Source organism: Apodemus sylvaticus, chromosome 13, assembly GCF_947179515.1.
Source record: "Apodemus sylvaticus chromosome 13, mApoSyl1.1, whole genome shotgun sequence".
Lineage (NCBI taxonomy): Eukaryota > Metazoa > Chordata > Mammalia > Rodentia > Muridae > Apodemus > Apodemus sylvaticus.
Window position 1 is genome coordinate 34,872,234 of NC_067484.1, and position 24,212 is coordinate 34,896,445.

A 24,212-nucleotide genomic window follows, 5' to 3' on the forward strand; every position below is an offset into this window, starting at 1 on the left:
TTTGCACCCCCAGAGATCTAAAGCTCAGGGTGATACAGTACCTAGTGATCCTTTTCTGTCCGGCAGGCAGCAAATACGGCCGCGGGGCTTCTCTCCTTCTGCAGCTCTCTGGGCAGGGCACAGGCCCCGAGCCGGGCGGGCTGGCAGACAAACCACCTATGTGCTCAGTTCCTGAGTGCAGGCAGACCCCTGGTGGCTTGCACCACCAGAGATCTACAGCTCAGGGTGATACAGTACCTAGTGACCCTTTTCTGTCCCGGCAGGCAGTGAATATGGCCGCGGGGCTTCTCTCCTGCAGCTCTCTGGGCAGGACACAGGCCCCACTCTGGACTTGAGTCTTATGCAGTGTGGGCATCAAAGAATGGAATATGGTGGTTTGAATAAGAATGGCCCCCGTGGGCTCATATATTTGAATGTTTAATTCCCAGCTGGTGGACAGTTTAGGATGCATTAGGAGGTGTGTTCTTGTTGGAGGCAGCGTGTCCTTGGGGATGGGCTTTGGCATTTAAAAAGCCCATGCTCAGGCACCATGCCTGTCTGTTGGCCTGCTTCTTTTGAGACCTCATGGAAAAAGGGATACATTTTCTTTTGTTTAAGTTGTTTAAGTTGGAATTTTATGTTTCAACAGCTAAAATTTTATTAATATGTCATGCCATTATCATCTCTTTAAGCAAGTCTGTATGGTAATCTTTATCCATGAAGCAAGGCTGTCTTTACATCACCACAAACCTTAAAAATACAATGACTCTTGAGGTGAATTGAGATTGTCACTATCATACAATATGCAAATTTTAGACAAAAAAAGTGTTTCTCTTCTCAATGGGGTGAAGCCACCAACATTCCAATGCAGATGTGTTAGTTACTTTTTTTATTTTCCTACTAGTCGGGATTCTCTAGAGAGACAGAACTGACAGAATGAATATATAAGTATAGATACAGCGATGTAGATAGATAGATAGATAGATAGATAGATAGATAGATAGATAGATAGATAGATAAAATTTATTACAGTGACTCACAGGCTATGGTCTGGATATTCTAACAATTGCTGACTAAAAGTCTGAGAATCCAGTAGTTGTTTAATGCACAAACCTGGATATCTCATTTGGTCTTCAGTATATGTTGGGATTTCAAACAAGTAGGCCCTAATACCAGTGAAACAATTCCTAACTATATGCTCTGTGAACTTGTTAGGTTTCTCTGTTTCGGAGCTAAAACTAACTTCTCTGGAGTCCTTAAAGAATATTGACCCAATGCCATCTTCAGCAATGTTATCTCCCATTGGTCTTCTAAGAAAAGATGCTGCCCCTGCCCCCACACTCCTTTAGATGTAGGCAATGTGCCTTCCCGGAGGCCCTCCAAGCCTTGACCCTTGCTCTGAGGCACGCCTCCTTCCAGAATCTGGGTCGTGTTTCTCAGTGTGATTGAAGCCCAGGTGCACAAGGTTTTAGTAGGGATATCAAACTGCATTAATATCTCTAAACATTTTAACTTGCTTAAAGAAATTTTGCATGTTCTTTTGTTTGCCTGTTTTGTTTTTTTGTTTTGTTTTGTTTTTTGAGACATGGTTTCTCTGTGTAGCCCTGGCTGTCCTGGAACTCACTCTGTAGACCAGGCTGGCCTCAAACTCAGAAATCCTCCTGCCTCTGCCTCCCAAGTATTGGGATTAAAGTTGTGTGCCACCACTGTCTGGCATCTTTTGCACGTTCTTTTTCTTTATTTGATATATTTTTTTATTTACATTTCAAATGATTTCCCCTTTTCTGGTCCCCCACTCCCTGAAAGTCACATAAGCCCCCTTCCCTTCCCCTGTTCTCCCACCCACCCCTTCCCACTTCCCTGTTCTGGTTTTACCTTATACTGCTACACTGAGTCTTTCCAGAACCAGGGGCCACTCCTCCGTTCTTCTTGTACCTCATTTGATGTGTGGATTATGTTTTGGGTATTCCAGTTTTCCAGGCTAATATCCACTTATTAGTGAGTGCATACCATGATTGATCTTTTGAGACTGGGTTACCTCACTTAGTATGATGTTCTCTAGCTCCATCCATTTGCCTAAGAATTTCATGAATTCATTGTTTCTAATGGCTGAATAGTACTCCATTTTGTATATATACCACATTTTTTTGCATCCATTCTTCTGTTGAGGGATACCTGGGTTCTTTCCAGCTTCTGGCTATTATAAATAGGGCTTCTATGAACATACTGGAGCATATATCCTTATTACATGCTAGGGAATCCTCTGGGTATATGCCCAGGAGTGGTATAGCAGGATCTTTCAGAAGTGATGTGCCCAGTTTTCTGAGGAACCACCAGACTGATTTCCAGAGTGGTTGTACCAAATTGCAACCCCACCAGCAGTGGAGGAGTGTTCTTCTTTCTCCACTTCCTCGCCAACACCTGCTGTCTCCTGAGTTTTTAATCTTAGCCATTCTGACTGGTGTAAGGTGAAATCTCAGGGTTGTTTTGATTTGTATTTCCCTGATGACTAATGAAGTTGAGCATTTTTTACGATGCTTCCCCACCATCAGAAGTTCTTCAGGTGAGAATTCTTTGTTTAATTCTGTACCCCATTTTTAATAGGGTTATTTGTTTTTCTGGGGTCTATCTTCTTGAGTTCTTTGTATATATTGGATATTAGTCCTCTATCTGATGTCATCAATCTCAGCCCATGGGACTGGGCTGCCAATAAGGATGGTCTGAAAGAATTCTTTGGCTCTCCATTCCACAGGTATTAGAATTAGAAGGAAAGATCCGACGAAGGTTGGGGAAAGAGGCGTTTTCTTGCCTTTCATAGATATAAGAAACAAAAATATTAGCCTAGAGTTCACCTATCACCACCTCCTTTCCCCACACTCCAAGATATTGAAGGTGCCCTGGAAGTTCACTAAGGCACTCTCCAAAAACCTTGGGTGTTTCTCTTGGCAAAGACTGACCTTGTATCCATCCCAGAATGGGCGCCAAACTGATTATGTCATGGTGGGGTTGCCTAGGAACAGTCTTTCTTTTTTTTCTTTTTCTTTTCTTTTTCTTTTTTAACTGATTTAAAGAATAAAAACATGGGAGAAGAAAGGCCTCAGTGCCTAGCCAGATTTTAATGAAAGTAGAAACACAAAAGAATGGACAGCACCTCACATGGAAACACATATTGCACCAGGTACAGAGGGACTGAAGATGGTGTCCAAGTTTTATTGGAAAATCCAATATTTGCTTGGTGATACAGAGAGTTCCCATAATCCCTCAGAATTGGCTCATTTGGATTATCATGGGGTGTGTAGGGGAGTTTGGGTAATCAGCCAAAGAAAGGGAACTGATTGGTTCTTACCACAGAAGCTACCCCCAAGAAAGGCTTACAAAATTCACCTCAGTGGTAGATAAAGCTTACCAAGTCTTTGCCCTGAAAAAGGAAGAGAATCAGGAAATGGCCATCTTAAATGTTTAAGAGAATAGCCCAGGATACCACACAGAGCCTTTCTTCCCGCATGTTTGTCTATCAGGAATCTCACTGTAACCAGGAGGTACTTACTAGAATTCAAGTTTCCAGCTATCTCACTAGCTGTTCAGATTAGGTATAAAGAAAGTTCTCGATCTGTGCTTGCGACGAATACTCACGTTGTGCTTTATTCGGTCGTCTGTATAAATGCTTTCTGAATTTGTGAGCAGTATTTCCTGGAAAGAAGCTGTTTCTTCAATACTGATTAACTGACTAAATCAGTGTGTGGAAAGATTGAACTACTGTGTGTCCAGGGGCTAGTTACCTTATATGAAGTTAGCTTTAGTCTCTGGAATATCCATCCATTTCTTGCCCACCTCTGTTCCAGAAGTAACATCCTGTGTCTAAAGGACAGAACCCTTCTTAAATCTATTAACACAGCCAACTACTAGCTTCCACCAGCACAAAAGCTAAGAATGTTGTCTGGCAGAATCTAAGGCTTTCTTAATTACTCTCTTTTTTAAAAAAATTAGATATATTCTTTATTTACATTTCAAATGTTGTCTCCTATCCTGCTTTCCCCTCCCCCCAAAATTCCATAAGCCATCTCCTCTTCCCCAATCAACCCTCTCCCACTTCCCTGTCCTGATATTCTTCTACACTATGGCATCAAGTCTTTCCAGGACCAAGGGCCTCTCCTCCCTTTGGTGTCTAACAAGACCATCCTCTGCTGCCTATGAGTCTGGAGCCATGGGTAACTCCATGTGTACTCTTTGGTTGATGATTTTTTTTTCCTTCAACATAGAAATGGATACAGAAAATGTGGTATATATACACAGAGGAGTACTATGAAATTCTTAGACAAATAAATGGAACTGGAAAATATCATCCTGAGTGAGGTAACCCAATCACAAAAGAACACTCATGGTATGCACTCACTGATAAGTGGATATTAGCCCAGAAGCATGGAATACCCAAGACACATTTCACATATCAAAGGATGCCCAAGAAGGAGGAAGAACAAAGGATACTTGGGCCCTTTGCAGAAAGGGGAGCAAAATACCCACAGAAGGAGATACAGAGACAAAGGGTGGAGCAGAGTCTGAGGGAAAGACTATCCAGAGACTACCCAACCCAGGGATCCATCCCAAAACCCAGACACGATTGTGGATGCCCACAAGTGCTGGCTGACCAGAGTTGGATATAGCTATCACCTGGGAGGCTCTGCTAGTTCATGAGGGGGACACTATCATCCAGCCATTGAACTGAGCGTAGGGTCCCCAATAGGGGAGCTAGAGAAAGGACCTAAGGAGCTGAAGGGGTTTGCAGCAGCATAGGAGGAACAACAATGAGTCACCCAGCACTCCCAGAGCCCCCAGGGAAAAATCATCAACCAAAGACTTAGTCTCTTTTGTTCCTGTGACAAAACACCATGACCAAGGCAACGTGTAAAAGGAAGCATTTAACTTGGAGCCTTGTTTGTAGTTTCTGAGAAAGAGTCCATGACCATTGTGGGGATGAGGGGAGCATAGCAGCAGGCAGACATGGAAGAGCAGAATCTGAGAGTTTAATCTGATTCACAAGAATTAGGTAGGTAGAGAGACAAAGACAAAGGTGGGGGGGAGGAAGCTAAGGGGAATGGAAGGTTGTGGGCTTTGAAATCTTAAAACCTACCCTGAGTGATGTACCTTCTCCAACAAGGCCATAGCTCCTAATCCTTCCTCAAATGTTCTACTACCTAGGGACCAATCATTCAAACATATCGGCCTATGATGTCTTTTGCACTTAACCCACCACAAAGGTCTATGGAAAAGTTTTGCCCATCTTGCTATAGCCACTTCTCTGATGTACCCACTAATGTATTTTGAACATGCCTTGATTTATAACTTTCTATGTCCTGTAAGATTATAAACTTTATAAAGCTGCTTCCATGTTGGAATATAGACCTTGGGGTAACCTAAATCTATGATCACAGTTACCAAAACTGTCCCCCCACACACACAAAATATCTCCTATTCCCTTCAAGGTGAGATCTGTGTTTTTTGCATCAACAAATTATAATTACTAAAAGTGTTCACTTACCTTAACCATCTACCTCTAAGGCTTAACCAACTGCCTCTAAGATAAAGGATACTTAGGATAAAATTTATTTAACATTTTATTGAATGAAACATGTATGGTTACAAAACACACTGGATTTTCTCAAACCCAAAATTAAGACAGCAATTTTTAACACTATAATAAAACGATTGAAATAAAAGCCTTCCATCACAGGTTGAAGAAATCTTTCAAAATCCTGTATTCCACTGTATGATCCACAGAAGGCTTCACTTGCTGTTTAGGAATTTTAAGCACTGATTGAGAACATTTTACTTAATGGCAGGATCCACCATGGAAAAAGATAACCACAGGACCCTGAACATTGTGTAACCCAAGCAAACCTCAGCAAGGACCATGATGCTGATAATCAAGTTTTTCTTTAGCAGATCTGGAGGGAAAAAAGGAAACCAGAAGGGAAAAATGCAGAATTGAGCCACCATTTCCAGTTAACATGCACTGATTTATAAATTGCATTGCACTCATTGCTTTATAATGAGAAGGAACTGACATGTAGCAGAGAATCTCCCGTTACCCACAAGCAGTTACATCCCACCACTTAGCCACCCTAACACATCTCCTTTCCCTCAGCATGAGAGAGTTGATTTTTTTCCTAGAAGCCTAGTTCTGACTCAACTTTGGTATCATCTCAGACCCAACAGAGAAGACGACTAGAAATTGTCCTAGGGGTCATCTAGAAGCACCGCACATTTTGAGGATTAAGTACACAGAAATGTTTATGGAAGGAAACATTGGAAAGAGAGAGAAAAATGTGGTGTAAGGTAGGAATGCAGCTGAATTAAAGTAAAAAGAATACATGTACAAATTCATTAGCATCCATTAGGCAATTTTTTACACACTCCTTAGGCAATGAGAGAATGTGATCAGAATAAGAGAATGTGATCAGAATGGTAGGGCAGGGAAGGGAGTGTCAGGGGAGTGGGCGTGCTCCCAGACTGCCCTGGCCTGCAGGAATATTAGGAAGTTATCAACACGCTGAGCAGACAAAGCACATCATCAGAGACCTCGCTCCTTGGTATTACATTCAGTTATGATGGATTTCTGAGTTCTTTTTGTTTGTTTGTTTGTTTGTTTGTTTTTGTGGTTTCTCAAGACAGGGTTTCTCTGTGTAGCCCTAGCTGTCCTGGAACCCACTCTGTAGACCAGGCTGGTCTTGAACTCAGAAATCCACCTGCCTCTGCCTCCCAAGTGTTGGGATTAAAGGCGTGCACCACCACTGCCCAGCGGATTTCTGAGTTCTATGCTTGAGTATTCTGCTCCCACAACAGGGTCATTACTGTTCAGCATCTAAGGCTGGAATTTTGTTACCCTGTTTACCACTGTGCTGCTAGTAGTTCATAATAATGAGTTTAAATTAATCGGGAGATACATTTAACAGGTTGTGCAAATGAGCAGTTAAAGCAAAGGTATAAGCGGGTTTCTGTGGCTTTAGTGGTAACAGAGTCGACTGTATGTGCCACGTCTGGGTTATCGGAAGGGTTTTTTATCATGGCCTTCCGGGAAAAGCCAACCTTTAGTCACATGTGCTTACAGTTTTGCGTTGCAGAAAACACATTCGTTGCTGTAAGTGTGTCCGTCGGTCCCACAGACTGGATACCTTTCCCTGGTACACTTATTTGGGAATGTCTTGTACTTGTCACAGTCCGGCTGTCAGACATAAAGAGACATGCAAGGTTTATCATATGGTGATCTTTGTGTTTGGGGAGTTGGGGGAGAGACACAGCAGAATGGTTCAATATTAAGTTTTAAAATATAGACTTCAAGGTGCCCAAGCACAAATACGTTATACATCTATGTAATCACACTTTGTGTATGTGTGCTTAGGGGTGTGTGTATGTGTACACGTGTGTGTGTGTGTGTGTGTGTGTGTGTGTGTGTGTTCATGTGTGCACATGTACACGCATGCCACAACATTCATGGAGGGCTCAGAAGACAACTTGCAGGAGTCTTTCTACCACATGAGCCCTGGAGATTGAACTCAGGTCATCAGGCTTCTATTACTGATACATTTTTTTTAATAAACCTGATTTTAAAAAGCCATCTAATCACTTACCCTTCAGTCTCTTGTTCTTCTGAACTATTCATGACAGACACATAGCACTCATACATGTGGGCCTTTATACAGGTGTGTAAGGCTGCATACAGATGTAGCTAAGGAGAGTATGGGTGACTTACAGAAATAGGCAACAATGTGTATTTCCCGGTGAATCTGCCTTTTCAAACTTCGAAACTTTTATCTACTCATGTGTTTAGAACTACAGGTTCTTCTTCACATCTATATAACATTATAGAGTGTTGATAATTTTTAAAAAATCGTGATTAATTCACCCATAAAGAGATTATTCAATTACTTTCGATCTTCTTTCCTTCCTAGATTAAGCAATTGTACTTTAAATATAATTTAAAATCATACTTGTATATAATAAGGACTCAGTCCATTAATGGAATTTTGAATAATGCTAAATATTTGTATAGTGTTGGCAAGACTATTACTGTTTATATGTATATGTGTATGTATGTGTATGTGTGTGTGCCTGGGCATATATATATATATATATATATATATATATATATATATATGCACCACCCATGTGCAAGAGCCCATGGAGGTCAGAAAAGGTGGTTAATCCTATGGAACTGGAGTTACAGATAGCTTTGAGCTGACATGTAGCTGCTGGGCACCAAATGTGGTTTGTGTGCAAGGGTAATAGTAAGTGCTCTTAACCTGAGTCATCTCTCCAGCCTCTTGACTTTCATGTAATAATAATAACATCAATGCTTTTGTTTGCTTTTCATTTTTTTCTGGGTCTGTTCTATTATAGACTTCCTGTTGGTATTTGACATTAAAAGTTATGTATAAACTAGCTAAAAGTTTACCACTTATTTATTTATTTATTTATTTATTTATTTATTCTTCTATTAAAAATTATAGTTGCAGTTTCCCCTCCCTCTACTCTTCTCAGTTCCCTGCTTCCCTCTTCCCCAGATCCATTCCTCCCCCATTTCCCTTTGGAAAAGAGAAGACCCCCCACCCCCGAGGATATCAACTGAGTACAGCACAACAAGTTAACCAGAAGGCTAGATACAAACCTTCATAGCGAAGCTGTACAAGGAAACTCAGGAGGAGGAGAAGATCCCAAGAACAGATGAAAGAGTCAAAGACACTCCATTCCCACCACCAGGAGTCCCACAAAACACCAGGCTAACAACCACATATACATGCAAGGGACCTAGTGTAGGCCCCTACGGGCCAGTGTCGGCCTCTTCAGTCTCTGTGAGCCCCTATGAGCCCGGCTTAGTTGATTCTGTGGATCCTGTTCTCATGGTGTCCTCAACACCTCTGGCTCCCATGAAGCTGCCAAAGTACCTGGTGTTAACTTACCTTACGATGAACTTCTTTGGAAAATGCAAAAGTGGTTTCTGAAACCAGCAAACAGAAGAAACGTCAAGAATGCAAACAGGGAAGCACAGTCTACAGTGTGAAGTGCTCTCAGTTCTTAGAGAAAGTAACCTCTGCAAATTGCATAGTCATGACCTTCGAAGTAAGGAGGTGAGGAAGTGGCAGAATAAAGCGTTTGTAGAGTGATTCAAATCTGGAAAGGTCCCTTGTTTACTAATTTCTAAAACTCTCCTTCTAAAGATACCACGGTGTGCTCTTATGTGAAATGGCATAAAGGAACAATGCCTTGTGGCAAAGCAACTAGTTTGCCTTGTACAAAAGACATGCAGAAAAATTGATTAGCATTGAATTACTAAGATGCAGTATCTCAGGTCTAATCTTTCACCAGTCCCTTTGTTTATTCTGAAATTTGGGATTTGTCAGTGGGAGAATCTATGTGTTTTCTCTCTAAGCACAGACCTTGGCTTACAGAACTCAGCTGACCAATGATAAATAACAATGTTAAGAAGCACCTGATCTGGAAGACTCTGTGTGTGCCTATCTCATACATTGCGTTCAACAACACTGAAATCCTGCAAAATGGGGTGAGGGTAAGTATAGCTAACCAAAGATCAACGAGAACATGATAAAAATCCAAAGTACTGGTTTTAGGATTTATGTTTTGAGTGATTGGTTTTCTGGTCACACAGTGTTGTGCCCTGCTTCTACTACTGAGGTAATTCAGTTCCTATGTTCCAGTTCACTGAGTCAACAGAAAATCAATGGTGTAAGTTCTGCAGAGCCTAATGCTTTCCCTGTCATCATTGGATGGGTCTGCTCCCATTTGAAACGTTCATCTGGCTCTGAACTGCAATGGTTGCTTCCAGCATTGTATGCTTGGGAGGGGGAGAGAAGAAAAAGTACTTACCATAATAAAGGGGAACCACCAAGGCCAGGATGAAAATGGTTTTGATCCATATTAATGAGGAAGACATTTTGTCAAGTCTGTGGAGCAATCATTTAAGAGCTTCTATAACACATTTCCAAGTGAAAGTTTCTTACAGATCAAGAAGGCACCATACACACTCTTTTCCCAGATTCCTAATTATGGCTCACATTACCCTCCCTCTATTCTTTTCCTAATCTTCAGAATCAATAAGACCCAGGTGACAGAGGTACCGAGTCCTCCTGGAGACCTCCTTCAAAGGCCTTCACGTACCTAGAAAGAGCTATTTATTCTCCCAGCAGTTGGCTAAGCTAAGGAAGAGACTCACTGCACTTCAAGAAATGCCCACATTGGAATTTCAGTTTTTTGGAAATAATTCTTTTATAAAGAGGGACCTTGAGAAGTTGTTATAGCAACCCTAGGTCCTGGGACAGTCTCCTAGTGTCTCTGTACCCCCTCTCTGGAACACTGAAGACAGTGGGGAGACATCAACAGTTCTAGACAGTGAAACAGTTTGGCTTGCCTTCTCTTCCCAGCCACTTCCCTTCGGCTGCAGCTCTGATTGCTCTTTCTTTGAGAACCTTGTTCAGAAACAAGATCAAAAGCCCAGCACCAATCTATCAGAGCAGAAGTCTGTGTTCCCTCTGGAGGCTGCAAAATAGCTTACGAGATCCACCTCACTTGTTTTTAATGGTTCTCTCAGTAGAAAGTTAGGAACAGTTTGACCTGATTTATCCAGAGGTAAAGAGAATGAGAAGGCAATTGATAGACACACACACAAACACACACACACACACACACACACACACACACAAACACACAGAGGGGGGCATAGGGGGAGGGAGGAAGGGGGAGAGAGGAGTATTTCTTTTTTTAAATGTTTTTATTGGATATTTTATTTATTTACATTTCAAATGTTATCCCCTTTCCCAATTTCTCCCCCAGAAACCTCCTATCCCCTCCCCTCTGCCTGCTTCTATGCGTGTGTGCCCCCCACACCCACTCCTCCCTCCCTGCCCTCTCATTCTCCTACACTGGAGTATTAAGTTTTCAGGGATCAAGGGCCTCTTCTCCCATTGATGTCCAACAAGGTCATCCTCTGCTGCATATGCAGCTGGAGCCATGGGTCCCTCCATATGTACTCTTTGTTTGGTGGTTTAGACCTTGGGAGCTCTTGTTGGTTCATATTGTTGTTCTTCCTAAGGGGTTGCAAACCCATCCAGCTCCTTTAGTCAAGAGGAGTATTTCAAACTATTGGGTAAGAAAGAACAAGCAAATAAAAAAGAAAAGAAAAACGAGTTTAAAGACTTGTGACTCGACAATTTTACCTCGTGGTTTTGTCAGAAAAATTAGATCAAATGCTAAAATAAAACTAATATGCGTATGCCTGGCTGACTTGACAGGAAATTTTATTTTTATTAGGTGTTTTGTTTTAAGGTACATACTGGTGTCACATCAAGACATTTGCAAACCCATAGCACAATTTTACAGCCAGGAACATACAAAGTATCTTTAGGACACTTTTCAACCTATGTCCATTTCTACAACCAGAACAGTTAAATGTATTGTTTGTGTAAGAAACCTGGGCTGTGGTATGTTTGAGTGCTAAAAGGTACAGAAGTTGTGATGACTAAATCTGGCTGACAATTTGACTGAATGAAGGGGTGCCTAGAGAGTTAATAAACCTCATTTCGAGTTAAGTCAGTGGTGAGATTTGGGGAGAACCTTTTACAGGTCAATGAACTAAGTGGTTAAAACTCATCCTGAATGTCAACAGTGTCATCCACTCAGGGAAATGTCTGGATGGAGTGGAAAAACAGAGAGGGGAGAAGCACTTACCTGCATTCTCTCCTATGGCTCTCTCTCTCTCTCTCTCTCTCTCTCTCTCTCTCTCTCTCTCTCTCTCTGTCATTGGCACCCAGGAGAATCTGACCACTTTTGAATGAAGACTTACTCTAGTAGCAAGCATCACGGCAGGCGCCTCAGGCCTGCTTGGACTGCCTGGGTCTCCTGTCACTGATGGATCCCGAGCTGAGGATCCACCAATGCTCCCTGTTTCTTGGCACCAACATGGCTATTGTGGGATTTTCAACCCTGATGAATACATCTATATGTTCTCTTGGCTTTGTTTCTTAGAGGAACCATGGTTGGTGTGGCTGTATCAGAAATCTGTTTGCTGGGATCCTTAAAAGTCGAACCTCATGAACTATCCACTCCATTGTACAGTGACAGATCTCTTTTCCAAAGTAAGCAGCCTAAAGTTGAATGGTTGGGGCTACCTACCTTACTGTTTGTTGGTGTGGTTTTTTTCATTACATTATTCCTAAACTACTAATTTTGGGCATAAAAATATTCTCTGGAGAAGTTGTCTTACAGAAAGAATAAAGGATAAAAATCTCTGTTCAGGTTCTTCTTATTACCAGAATGTAAAGAATAAAATATGATTAAATTTCTTGTCTCTAAACCCTGGAGTTAACATCTATCTACCAAGACTCTTAGAATCTGCAATTGCTTCAAAGTTAGGTCTATCCTAAGGCTTAGAATCTAAGCCTAAGTCTAATGGTTTAAACAGAAACCCTCACAAGGACAAGGGACAATCTCCTGGCCCTTATCTACTCCCTTGTCACCTATGAGTCGCTAACTATACATCTCTCTAATGAACTTTGTTAGCAGTCTATGAAATGAGTCTTTATTCTCCACTGTGATCCTAGGGAAGAGAGCAAGCAGATGAGCACAGCCCCATCATGTCTCCAGGACAAACAGGCACCGATTCTTATCTCATTCAAGGAAGAACTACCTTAATATGTGAGGGGCTGGCTTTTGTTGCTATTAAAAAAATTACACTGATGGCTGGAAAACTGTCATATCCCAGCCAACATGAATGTTCAGATAAAGGGCCTATTTCTAACACTTCCTTCCTCCCTCCTTTTCACCCTTCCTCCCTCCCTCCCTCCCTCCCTCCCTCCCTTTCTTCTTCTTTCCCTCCCTCACTAATTAATACAGTTTTGTCCATGAGTTCATGTTATTTGCCTCTTTCTTTTCTACCTTGACTGAGATGGAAACTATAACTGATACCATCATGATTCCCTACGGCCCATGAGCATACAAACCTAAGCAGCCTCCTAGACTCTTAACTACTCAAAACCCTCCTCTAAATGTACTGAAACTTGAGAGCAAACAGAATCTAACATATTTATTTAAAAATTTCTCAAGTAATATGATATTTGGATAACTTTGGAAAATATCTTTTAGATCACAGGCACTGAAATATTTCTTGAACCATTATGCACTCAAACTTAAAAAGGACTCTAATACATTTAACAACATTGTTTAATATTTTATTGAGAAAAATATTTAGGTACTTAGAGTTTTACATTGAGTGTGGGTTCACATTATCAAACATAACATTAAGATAAGGGTTTTGTTGTTTGTGATCAACTTGCTCTGTAGCCCAAACTCAAACTCACATCATTCCTCTAGCCCCAGCTTCCTAAGTGCTAGGATTTATGTGTAAGGACCACACTCTGTTTGGATACTGAGATTTCAAACTATCATTTTATTAATGGTCATTGACAATAGAAACCCTGAAATTACACTTTCTCATTGTTGAGAGTAACCTTAAATGCACAGTATTTAATCTTCCATCATATAGTGTGATTCATCTGGTCTTCTATGAATGGGAGACTTTGATCAAGAGACTACTTGTAGGATTCACTGCAGAAAGATATCGTAATGATAGCCATTGGAATGTTTAGCTCCAGAAAATGTCAGCATTTACCATAATGAGCAAATTCAAAAGGAACATCACTTCTCCTATAGAGTCAAAAGAAAAAAAAACATTAAAATTAATCACTCCTTTTGGATAATTTATATGCTTATATACGTATAAGAGAGGATTTGAACATGCTAGAGAGATTAGGCTTTATTCTTAAAGCAGCTGTGTCTACTTGCTTCTTAGTTCTCTGTGTGCCCTTTCTCCACTGTGGGGATCCTTGGCAATTCCAACTTTCTCAATCAAAACTCAAATCTGATCCATGAAAGAAGAGCTATAGGTAACTGGAGCTCTGCCAAGAGGCACATACCACTTCAGAAGCAAATGGGCAGCTATTTTAGAAGAGTAGAAAGCCACGTAAGGAAATGAGGAATAAAGAAGGCTGATGAACCTTCAGACCACAAAGTCTTTCAGACTGAAGGAGAGAGAGATAGAGACAGAGACAGAGAGACAGAGACAGAGAGAGAGAGACAGAGAGACAGAGACAGAAACAGAGACAGACAGAGACAGAGATGGGAGTTCAGTTGAGACTGCCTGTGCTCTGGGGGCGGGGTGGTTAGAAACACAGTAAAACTTCCAGAGACGAAGTGACCTTACATGAGTTTCTTTTTAGCACTAACTAGCTCATTGTCCATGGTGAATTGTAAAGCTCACCATTCAGTCTGATTTCTGATCAGTTCTTTCCTGTAGCTAGAAAGCTGCGAGACAGACTCCCGTTGCATTTCAGAGTTATGCTACTTAACATTACAGTTTCAAAATCACCCTTGTGGCTGCTGCTCTGCAGTAGAACCTCACAACCCACCAAGTTAAGTCAAATGAGTCAGATTTGCAGAACATTTAACACGGATCTGTTGACAGGTCACGGTAACACTCTTAAGAAGAGCTAAAAGTACATCCCTCGGCTTTTATAAACTGTCATAGTTGTCTGTAGTTGTCATAGTTGCTACAGTCCATGTGTCTAGATTATCAGCAATATGAATTCTTATATCACTGTGTAATAATGCCTTATTCACGACTAGAAAAACAAATATTCACTATCGCATTCTTACTTCAGTGCCTTGCAGAAAACACATTTATTGCAATAAGTTTTTCCATTAGTTGCACACATAGGATAATACTCTTTGGTACACATGTCAATATAATTCAGATATGGTTTACAGTCTATCTGTAAAACAGAGGAAGACATTAGAAATTATTTAGTAGTGATTATACATTTGATTATAATAGTCTTAAAATATGGTATATGTGTGTGTGTGTGTGTGCTTCTATGTTCAACACAAGATAACATAATGTGTATTTAGGATTAAAATCAAATATCTACACACTCACTATGCAGTAACTAATCATTCTCAGTACTTTTAAAACAACATGTAAGGAGTTATAATAATATAATATAGTATATAATATTTATATGTATTTTCTACCATTATATGATATATATATGCAGATACACACATTTTCAATAGGAATAATTACTATTTATTCTCTTAAAATTGATAATTGGTATACTACTTTCTCCTTGTTAGGATAAATAATTTTACTCTTAAGTATGCTTTTTGTAGCTCAGTATTGTAAAAAACAGCTAATAATTGCCAATAGCTTTCCTATGCTCATTACCATTAGACCATTCTTAGATCATACCAATGTGGTATTATACTGCTTTGGTAGATTGTGGTAGTTGACTTTGGTATAATAATACTTGCATAAACACATATTTTAATTTTTTTAATTTCTTGTATATCTTAGGCAATCTTACTGAGAGTCTAAATGGAAAACATTTAAAATTGTGCTTCAAATTCCAAATGGACTAGTGACTTACGTGAAGTTTGTGTGTTGATATGAAGGCAGTTTCTATGGCAACAAAAACAATTTTAAAATAAGTAGATCACAAATGAAGAAACTTCAGCAATCTATGCAAAGGACTGCCACCGACCGACAAGAGAAGTCTCTGCTAGTAACAAAAATTAATATATCTACATACTTAACAAAAACAATTAATACTAATCAGGCAAATGAGCTCTGTGAAAAATTATATACTGTTTTCAATAACTTCTAGAGAAATTGTCAATAATCTCTGTAATGATGCCATCTCTTAAAAGATTTACAGCACAGATACCTAATTAGTATAGAAGGAAATGCTGAGCCAAAACGTACTTCAAAACATTGTGCTCTATTATCAGGACATTTGTCAATATCTAAAACCACTTCCTCTAGAAATGTAAATGATAAAAGATGTCAAGGTCTGGAAAGAGTCTTTTCCTTACACATGTCATTGATTTCAGGGCTGGGAGCTAAAAGCATGTAACAATTCCGAATGCTAAAGCACACTAGACCTGGAAAAGAGGATTTCTTCCTGCACTTTGCATTTAACAACCATAAAATCTCCCCCAAATACCAACTATGAAAATTAATCAGAAGACCCTAGATTCAGCAACGGGCAATGTTCTAAATTTCACCACTCAGGGACCAGCACCATTCTATGTCTTTTTCTCTTTCGTACAGAAGTTAAGTATCTTTTGACAAGTAGTATAGAACCTACTTTTTCTTATTTTACAGATTCAAGGATTGAAAAGTCAGTAAAACAACCTTTCAGTTCCCGTCTCACTACGGGAGCACACCAGGAATTCTACCCAAGGCTGGAAACTTACCGGAATACAAAGCAAAGGCCACATTGATTAAAACAGCATTGGACCATAGTGATGATAACTTCATTTGAGCAAATCTGCAGGAAAAAAAAATCATTCAGAAAATTTGTTATAAGGAACGAACTGGCTGCATTAAGAGTAGACGTGATTAGCTGAACCTGGGATTTCTTTGGACAATTAGAACAGTTATTGCCAAGAAGCACATCCAAGACAATTCTGACATCAAGGATGAGTATAAACCTATCTTCCTTTGAAGCGATTCTGTGTGTGCTGCACACACAAGTGCTGCTGTCTCCCTCTAGCAGTACTTGACAATGCTGGGTACTGGGGCTCTTTCTCTACAATATTGACAGCAATGCTTGGTATTTAGCCATCTTCCCAATGCTTCATCTACCTTATGCAGAAAGGTGGCAGACTTGGGGACAGACCTCTGGAGACTTCTGGCTCTCTTGTTCACTCTTCTTCAGTTACAAGGTAACTCTTGTTTCCTGATATTTAAGTAAGGATAAGTGGAGGCCTGGGGCAGGGAAGACACAGAAGTAGGTTGTCTGTTCCCCACAAGCTGTAAAACAGGTCATGAGAGGTACCTACCAAGTACTTCTCAGTAGATCATCCCTCAGCAGGAGGTATTCCACTGAAGGATCTCCTGTACCTAGAAATATGAGTGCAGTTATTGATCCAAACACAGATAAGGAATGTGAATACTTTTTCCATTCTAGAGAATTAAGCAGGAAAGTGAGAGCCAATTTTGAATTTAATAAGGCTCAATGTCTTTAATAGTTTTATAAACTAAATATATATATTGAGATTTTTCTAGAGAGATATTAAAGCCTATGGAAGTAACACTCCACAGTCATACTGTGAGCATATATATTGTTAATATATATGTTTGGATGGTTGTTGTGTTTCTAAAGTGCAGATGAGGTAAGTCAGGAATGGAAATTCAGGAAAATAGTGATTTGTGCTTATTACTACTGTTTTATCATCGGCTAAATAACATGAGCTAAAGAACAAATCAGAATTTAATTCACAAAATACCGGGAAATGACTGACAAAACTAAAGGTCTTTTGACACGTGGCTAAAACATGTTTCCCAGGAGATTCAGAGTTACATACGCCCAGAGAAAGGCAGAATAAACTTCTGAAATCAAGAAGGTGGCCTGCTGTATTAGGTAGGCACTGACCAGTGAGAAAAGTGAATGTGAATCTTGTGAGAGGAGTGATGCAAATATGTTAACGAAACAGAACAGAAAGACAGCACACACACGCAACAATGCCAAGAGCTAGTTGTTTGAAAGGAGAAACAGCGGTAAGAACTTCCGTGAGACTGTCCATGAAAGGGGAGCAATGGCCGGGAGGACTCAAATCGGGAAGAAAAGAGGCATCACAACAGACCCCACAGGAAGTAGGAAGAAAGTCACTGATGATGGGCCATGAGAGGCCGGGGACTTCTACCATACCCAGGTTGTTCTTTCTGTGTTGTGCTTGCTCTATGAGATGTGAGCTCTCAGCTCTTAGCTTCCAGCTCCAGATGCAGCCCTCTGCCAGGCTGTCCCTGTCATGTTATGGCTCCTGACTCTTTGGAACCATAAGCGCAAATAAACCCTTCCTACTGTATGCTCCCTTTGTCATGGTATTTTATCTCAGCAAGAGCAACTAATGCATCTAGCTTCACTTCTGATTTCAATAACAACAACAACAACAACAAAATAGAGGATTTGTAACAATAATAATTAAAGGAGAAATTATGAATTCAGGAGGAAAGGGTGGGGATACAGTAAGATTGGGGGAGAAGGAAGATTAGAGGCTATGGAGATATATCTTCTTAAAAATAAAATGACTTAAAAATAGTAATACATCTTAAAGATAAATGATGGTATATTTATCAAACTATTCTAAAACCAGTATTTCTTGATGCTAAGCTTAAAACATTTTTACAAGGAAAATTAATGATCTGTCTCTCTTAGGAATTTGCATGAAAATCTGCAAAATCAGAAGCAAGTAGAAACCACCAACATACAAGTCATTATACAAGACTTGGGTGCATTTATCACACCATTACAAAAATAAGATTCTATTAGTATAATTAAAAATATGCACTATTCAATAGATGCATAAAAACACCCAGCAGAAATGATACCCTTGAATAATAAACACATTTAATAATCTAGGAATAGATGCAAAATGCATCCATCTGATATCCATGGATATCACACATTACTATCATATTTCCTGTTGAGATATCTTATCCTTTCTGCCTGTGGTTCAAGATAAGACACAGGGTCTATCACACATTGATTAATGTAGAGCCTTCTAGGTCTTCAAGAAGGCTCAGAAGCTAAAGGACACTAGATCTGATGACCCAAATTCAATCACTGGAACCTACATGTGTAGTACAACCAATTTAAGCATATCCCTGACTAGTTTAAAAATAAATAATGGGGCTGGTGAGATGGCTCAGTAGTTAAAAGCACTGACTACTCTTCCGAAGGTCCTGGGTTCAAATCCCAGCAACTACATGGTGGCTCACAACCATCTGTAATGAGATCTGACGCACACTTCTGGAGTGTCTGAAGACAGTTACAGTATACTTACATATAATAAATAAATAAATAAATAAATAAATAAATAAATAAATAAATAAATCTTTAAAAAAATAAATGAGACTCAAACTATGGTTATATTATTTGGCTTTGATAATTACTGGGGGTGGGTGGGTAACCCCTAATCAACTCTTCTAATGGCTCGAGTGCCTACTTTCCCGGTGGTATACCCCCAGATACTTGCTGTTTCTCCTGGCAATGTGTTCATCATTCATCTCCCCTCATAGTGACTTCTTCTCTCCTCTTGTTCTTCCTCCATCTTCTCTTGTTCTCCTCCAACCAGGTAACTCCAAACCCACCTATCTCTAATCCCTCCAGTAATTGGCTGTAACTAATTTCATTTAACCAATAGTTTTAAATCAAGGAACAAGGTTTGCACAAGAAAAGCTTATAAACTTGAGAAGTCACTCTAGGCCTAGCTAGACCTATGGAATTTAGCATTACAATACAAGGAACAGAACAAATCTCAACCCACGTGAAGGATGGAGAGAACTGACTCACACCCAGTGCCCTTTGACCTCTGCACACACACACACACAAACACACACACTACTGCACACACACCTCCACACACAACCTCCTATGTACACACAAGAGTAATAAATGAAAATTAAACTGAAGATATAAGCTGGGCGGTGGTGGCACACGCCTTTAATCCCAGCACTTGGGAGGCAAAGGCAGGCAGATTTCTGAGTTTGAGGCCAGACTGGTCTACAGAGTGAGTTCCAGGACAGCCAGGGCTACACAGAGACACCCTGTCTCAAAAAAAAAAAAAAAAAGTTCTCTGAAGATATAAATAAGCAAAATAAACTAGGGCATCTTGATTTAAAATGGCATTTAAATTGAAAAAGAAAAAAGTAAAATGATCTTGGTTTGCAAAATTATAAAATCTTTTATGTGAAGATTCCTGTATTATTCACCAAAACCATAACTCACAAATAAATTAAAGTTGCAATATACATGTGAGGAAATAACATTTTGTCCAATTTCTAAGTAATTCAGTGAACAATCAAAAAAAATGAAGGAAGTAATCCCATTTTGATAATACCAAAATAAAACACCTTTGTGTTAATTTAATAAAAGAGGTGAAAAAAAATAGTCTTCTTTGTGTAAATTTGACTGAAGTAAGTTGAAGAAGAAATTTTAGAGGTTATCTCTCATGTTTATCAGAAGTAGTTATTCGAATAACAGAGTAGTCAGTACTTCCGTCACCAGAGAGATAGATTCAGTCAAGTGAAAGCACGAACATAGAGAGAGGGCTGAGTGCTGCGGAGTTCAATGAGTCTATTATGATACTGAAAGTTATAGACCCATTATAGGTAGATGAGGGCTGTTTTAGGGAAGTTTTATTATAGAACTATATTATAAAGTACAAAATATTATATTATTGATTTGAGGTAACAGTGGGACATCCAGGTAGATGAAGCTAATAATTTAAAGGGAACATACCTGTTCCTGGAGCTCACATACTGTTTTAATCCTTCCTCTGGATGACAGTTATGTATTTTGATTTATGAAAAGTGTTTCAAATTTATTGACTTCTAATATATGCAATGTACTATGTACATCATATATGCTAAGCACCAATGGTATTTTGGCGAGGGGGGGATTGTAAATATATTTTGTTTTTGTAAGTAACAATAACAAGGTATTTGTGCTACTGATTTTTTTTTCAAATATTAAATAGGATCTTAACAAATTTTCCCCACTCTGGCATATTTGTGTACGCCAAAACTTTGGAGTCTGCAAAAGCCTGCCCAAAGAAAAGAAAAGTAAGTGCACAACTGAGAAAGGTGCTCCCAGTACTGCAAGCGCTCGACCCTCAGAGGTTCCTTGATTTTTGAGGATTAAGGAAAACAGAGCAGTTTCCTCTGAAAGTCTCATGCCTGGCTTCCTGTATTGCTTCATTCAAATACAACAGAATCAACATCACTAATTCTGTTGAATCAGTGATTCTGGTCCGTCTCCTAAGACCATCATATTGGCGTCGATCAATCTTGCAGGCAGCCAATGATAACTTTTCCTTTTACACGCAGAATGGGATCCGCAACCACTGCCACATTCTCTCTGACAAGGCCTGAACGCTCTGCTGAGTCTTGATGACTAAACCAGACGGCCAGCAACCAAAGTCAAGGTGACTGATACCAACCAACAGCCACCGCAGGCCTCCCTGTGTGTTTAAACCAAGTTAACACTTCTTTTGGGAAGGCTGGAGCAGCTCTCTGTACTGAGTGCCTTAGCAAAGGCCCCTCTGACAACGAAATCATCACGTTCACCAAGCATTACTATTCCAGTAGCATAACTCCTACTGGAACTCCATCATGGCCATATTTTAACATGTTAGCAAAGCCAAGAAAGAAATACAAGAGACCAGGCTTATTCTGCTCAGGCCACAGCAAAAAGCTCTGTCAGTGGACCCGGCACAGTTCGGGCACTCCTCTTCCAAATCCTAGAAGTCTGTCAGCTCAGTAACTATAATTCTTAAGGTATTAAGCTTCAATGTGTTGAAGTTGACAAATTTCTTATTAACTCCAGTTCTTTCTAATTCTGGCAGGTGTGATTTTTCCTAGGGCCAGCCTGGCCTTGCCGCTCCTCCCCTCTCTCCCTTTCGCTGTCCCCTCCCCCTCAGCCCCTCCTCCTGACCTCTCAAAGCAATATAGTACTGTGGAAGTAGTAGCACCTCACACTTGATGAGGCTCTGGCCTTGAGGACAGGCAAAGACTCGGCAGATTCCATTCAAAACATCCAGGCCTCTGCCAAGAAATAATTCCACTGATGATATTTTATATTGAAAACTCAAGAAATGCTATAGTTAAATCAATACAATTCAGCAAGATATTAGAAAATAGTACAGACTGGATAACTAGGCATTATTTTTAAATGGAAGTATAAGTTAATCTTAAAAAGTTCTACTATAATTTATCATATTAAGGAAAATAAACACACCAGTAACTATTATTTGTTGAACAATGCATTTAATAAAATCTGTACACTTATTTCAATACTATTTATAGGAAGTAATTTGTCAGGTATTTTTTAGTATCATAAATTTTTAAGTTAGTCATGAGTACTAAATTTGTAGAATATTTGAGAGATCACCATGAAAATATTTGCATAAAAATAAAAGTATGTTTAAGATATTATTAAATGCAACTCATTCTATAAATTATTGAATGAATTCTGGTTTGTCTCTGCAAAAAATACATTACTTACAATAAATATGTTCTTAGGATTCACTGAATTATTATCTGTAACAATGTTTCTCTTTTCATCTCTGATTTTATTAATTTTGGCCTTCTCTATTATTTTTTAGATAGTTTGGCTAAATGTCAATCTTGTTATTCTGTTCAAAGAATCAACAAAGAATTGATTGCTTATGTTTTTGTTTTGTTTTATCTATCACATTAATTTTAGCTAGTCCTAAGGGTTTTGTTTGTTTAGTTTTTGTTTTATTTTTTAGACAGGGTCTCTCTTAACAGCCATGGCTGTCTTGGAACTCACTGTGTAGACTCGACTGCCCTCAGATTCAGAAAAATCTACCTGCGTCTCTCTCCCGAGTGCTGGGAACAAAGGCTTGTGCCTTCATGCCTGGCTCAGTCCTAACTTTCAGTGTCTCCTTTTACCTACTCTCTGTTTGATGCTGTCTTTCATGTTTATTTAAGGCCCTCAAGCATAGCACTAAGCTATTAACATGGATTCTCCCCAGTGGGTTTTTAATGTAGGTGTGCAGGACTGTAAATGTTCCTCTTAGGACTGCCTTCATTATAATCTGTAGATTCTGGTATGTTTTTTTTCATTTGCATTAAATTCTATGAACTTGTACATTTCTTGAGTTTTCCCTTGACCTGATTTTTCATTCAGTAGTGTATCATTTAGCTCTCATAAGTTTGTGAACTCTCTGCCAATTCTACTGTCGTGTGCTATCCCACTTTATTACTTTTGCGTTCAGGATGTGATTTAAATGTTCTGAAATTTGTTGAGATTTGCTGTGTGTCAGGGTATGTGGTCATTTGGGAGAATATTCCATGAGCTGCTGAGAAGAAAGTAAATTCTTTACAGTTCCGATAGGATGTTCTGTAGATGTCTGCTAGGTCTGTTTGATTATGATATTATTTAACTCCAGTGTTTCTGTGTAGATTTTATATGGACAACTATTGAATTGTCCACTATTATTATGTCTGAGTCAATCTTTGGTTTAAGACCTAATAAGATTTATTTTATGAAATTGGGTATTTCATTGATTGGTGGGTAAATGTTCAGAATTACAATAGTATCTCAATGGATTTTTATTTTACTAAGTATGAAATGTCCATTAGTATCTCTTCTAATTAGTTTTGGTTTGTGATCTGTTTTGTCAGATATTAGAAAAAGTTAGCCTATTTAGTTCTTTGTTCCATTTGCCTGGAATATCTTTTCCAATTATTTTATGTTAAAGTAATGGTATCTTTAATTGATGGTAAAGTGTTTTTTCTTAGAGGCCACAAAACATGCTTCTTATTTTTAATCCAATCTGTCAGTCTATGCTTTTTAAAAGAAATATTAAATAACTTATCGTTTCCCCTCCCCCAACCTTCCCATGCACCCCTTTGGTGGCTCTCAAGTTGATAGCTGCTATTTTTTAAGATTTTTATTACATACACAAACACTCCTAAATATATAAACATAATTTGTTCAGTTCCTATTGAGGGAACCTCAGTGTTGGCTCAAGACACCCCAAGACCAAGGTCTCAGCACTAAGAAAATGTGTTTGCCTCAAATGGACAAAAGGCAGGAATAAGAGACAAAGGCAGAAGAGAGAGGAATAGGGAAAAAGTGAAAGGAACAAGGTGGGGGAGAAACAATGGGGAAGGGGATGGGTATTTGTCCTGGAGTGGGACAAAGGACTTCCTCTGAATAGAGAGGGGACAGATGCAACAGCCTTGTGGCTGTATCGGTTGGGGCTTAGCATTGTGCTGTCACTTGTTCTTCGCATATTGGTCTCTTATGATTTTCTATTAACGGTCTCCATCTGTTAGAAGGAGACATTTCTTTTTAAGGAGGGATGAGAACTCTACTTATGTGTGTTAGTATAAGCATGAAGGTGTAGTTAACAATTATTCAGATTTTATCAGACAGCGGTTGTAGATACTCCTAACAGAGCTATGGTTAACTACCCTCCAGATAGTTGGCTAGGTTTTCAGCACCAGGCGTGATTTTCCTTTGGTGAGCATGTTTTAAATACGATTAGAGAGCTTTTGGTTACTGTCAAGGTATGCACGTTACTATTGGACCCTTAGGGAGACTGTACCATTGTTTATATTATTTATAGGGTTGACC

General features: G+C 39.4%; 1 protein-coding gene across 1 annotated transcript; it reads right to left on the bottom strand.

Moving 5' to 3' along the window:
* Window positions 1-5,875: 5,875 nt before the first annotated feature.
* On the bottom strand, window positions 5,876-16,360 carry LOC127698158 (serine protease inhibitor Kazal-type 10-like). The gene is made up of 7 exons (XM_052201495.1): window positions 16,297-16,360; window positions 15,468-15,499; window positions 14,698-14,813; window positions 9,859-9,935; window positions 8,934-8,971; window positions 7,083-7,198; window positions 5,876-5,921 (listed from the first exon to the last, which is right to left on the bottom strand). The coding sequence occupies exons 1-7, from the start codon at window positions 16,358-16,360 to the stop codon at window positions 5,876-5,878; spliced, it is 489 nt and encodes a 162-aa protein (XP_052057455.1).
* Window positions 16,361-24,212: the final 7,852 nt, after the last annotated feature.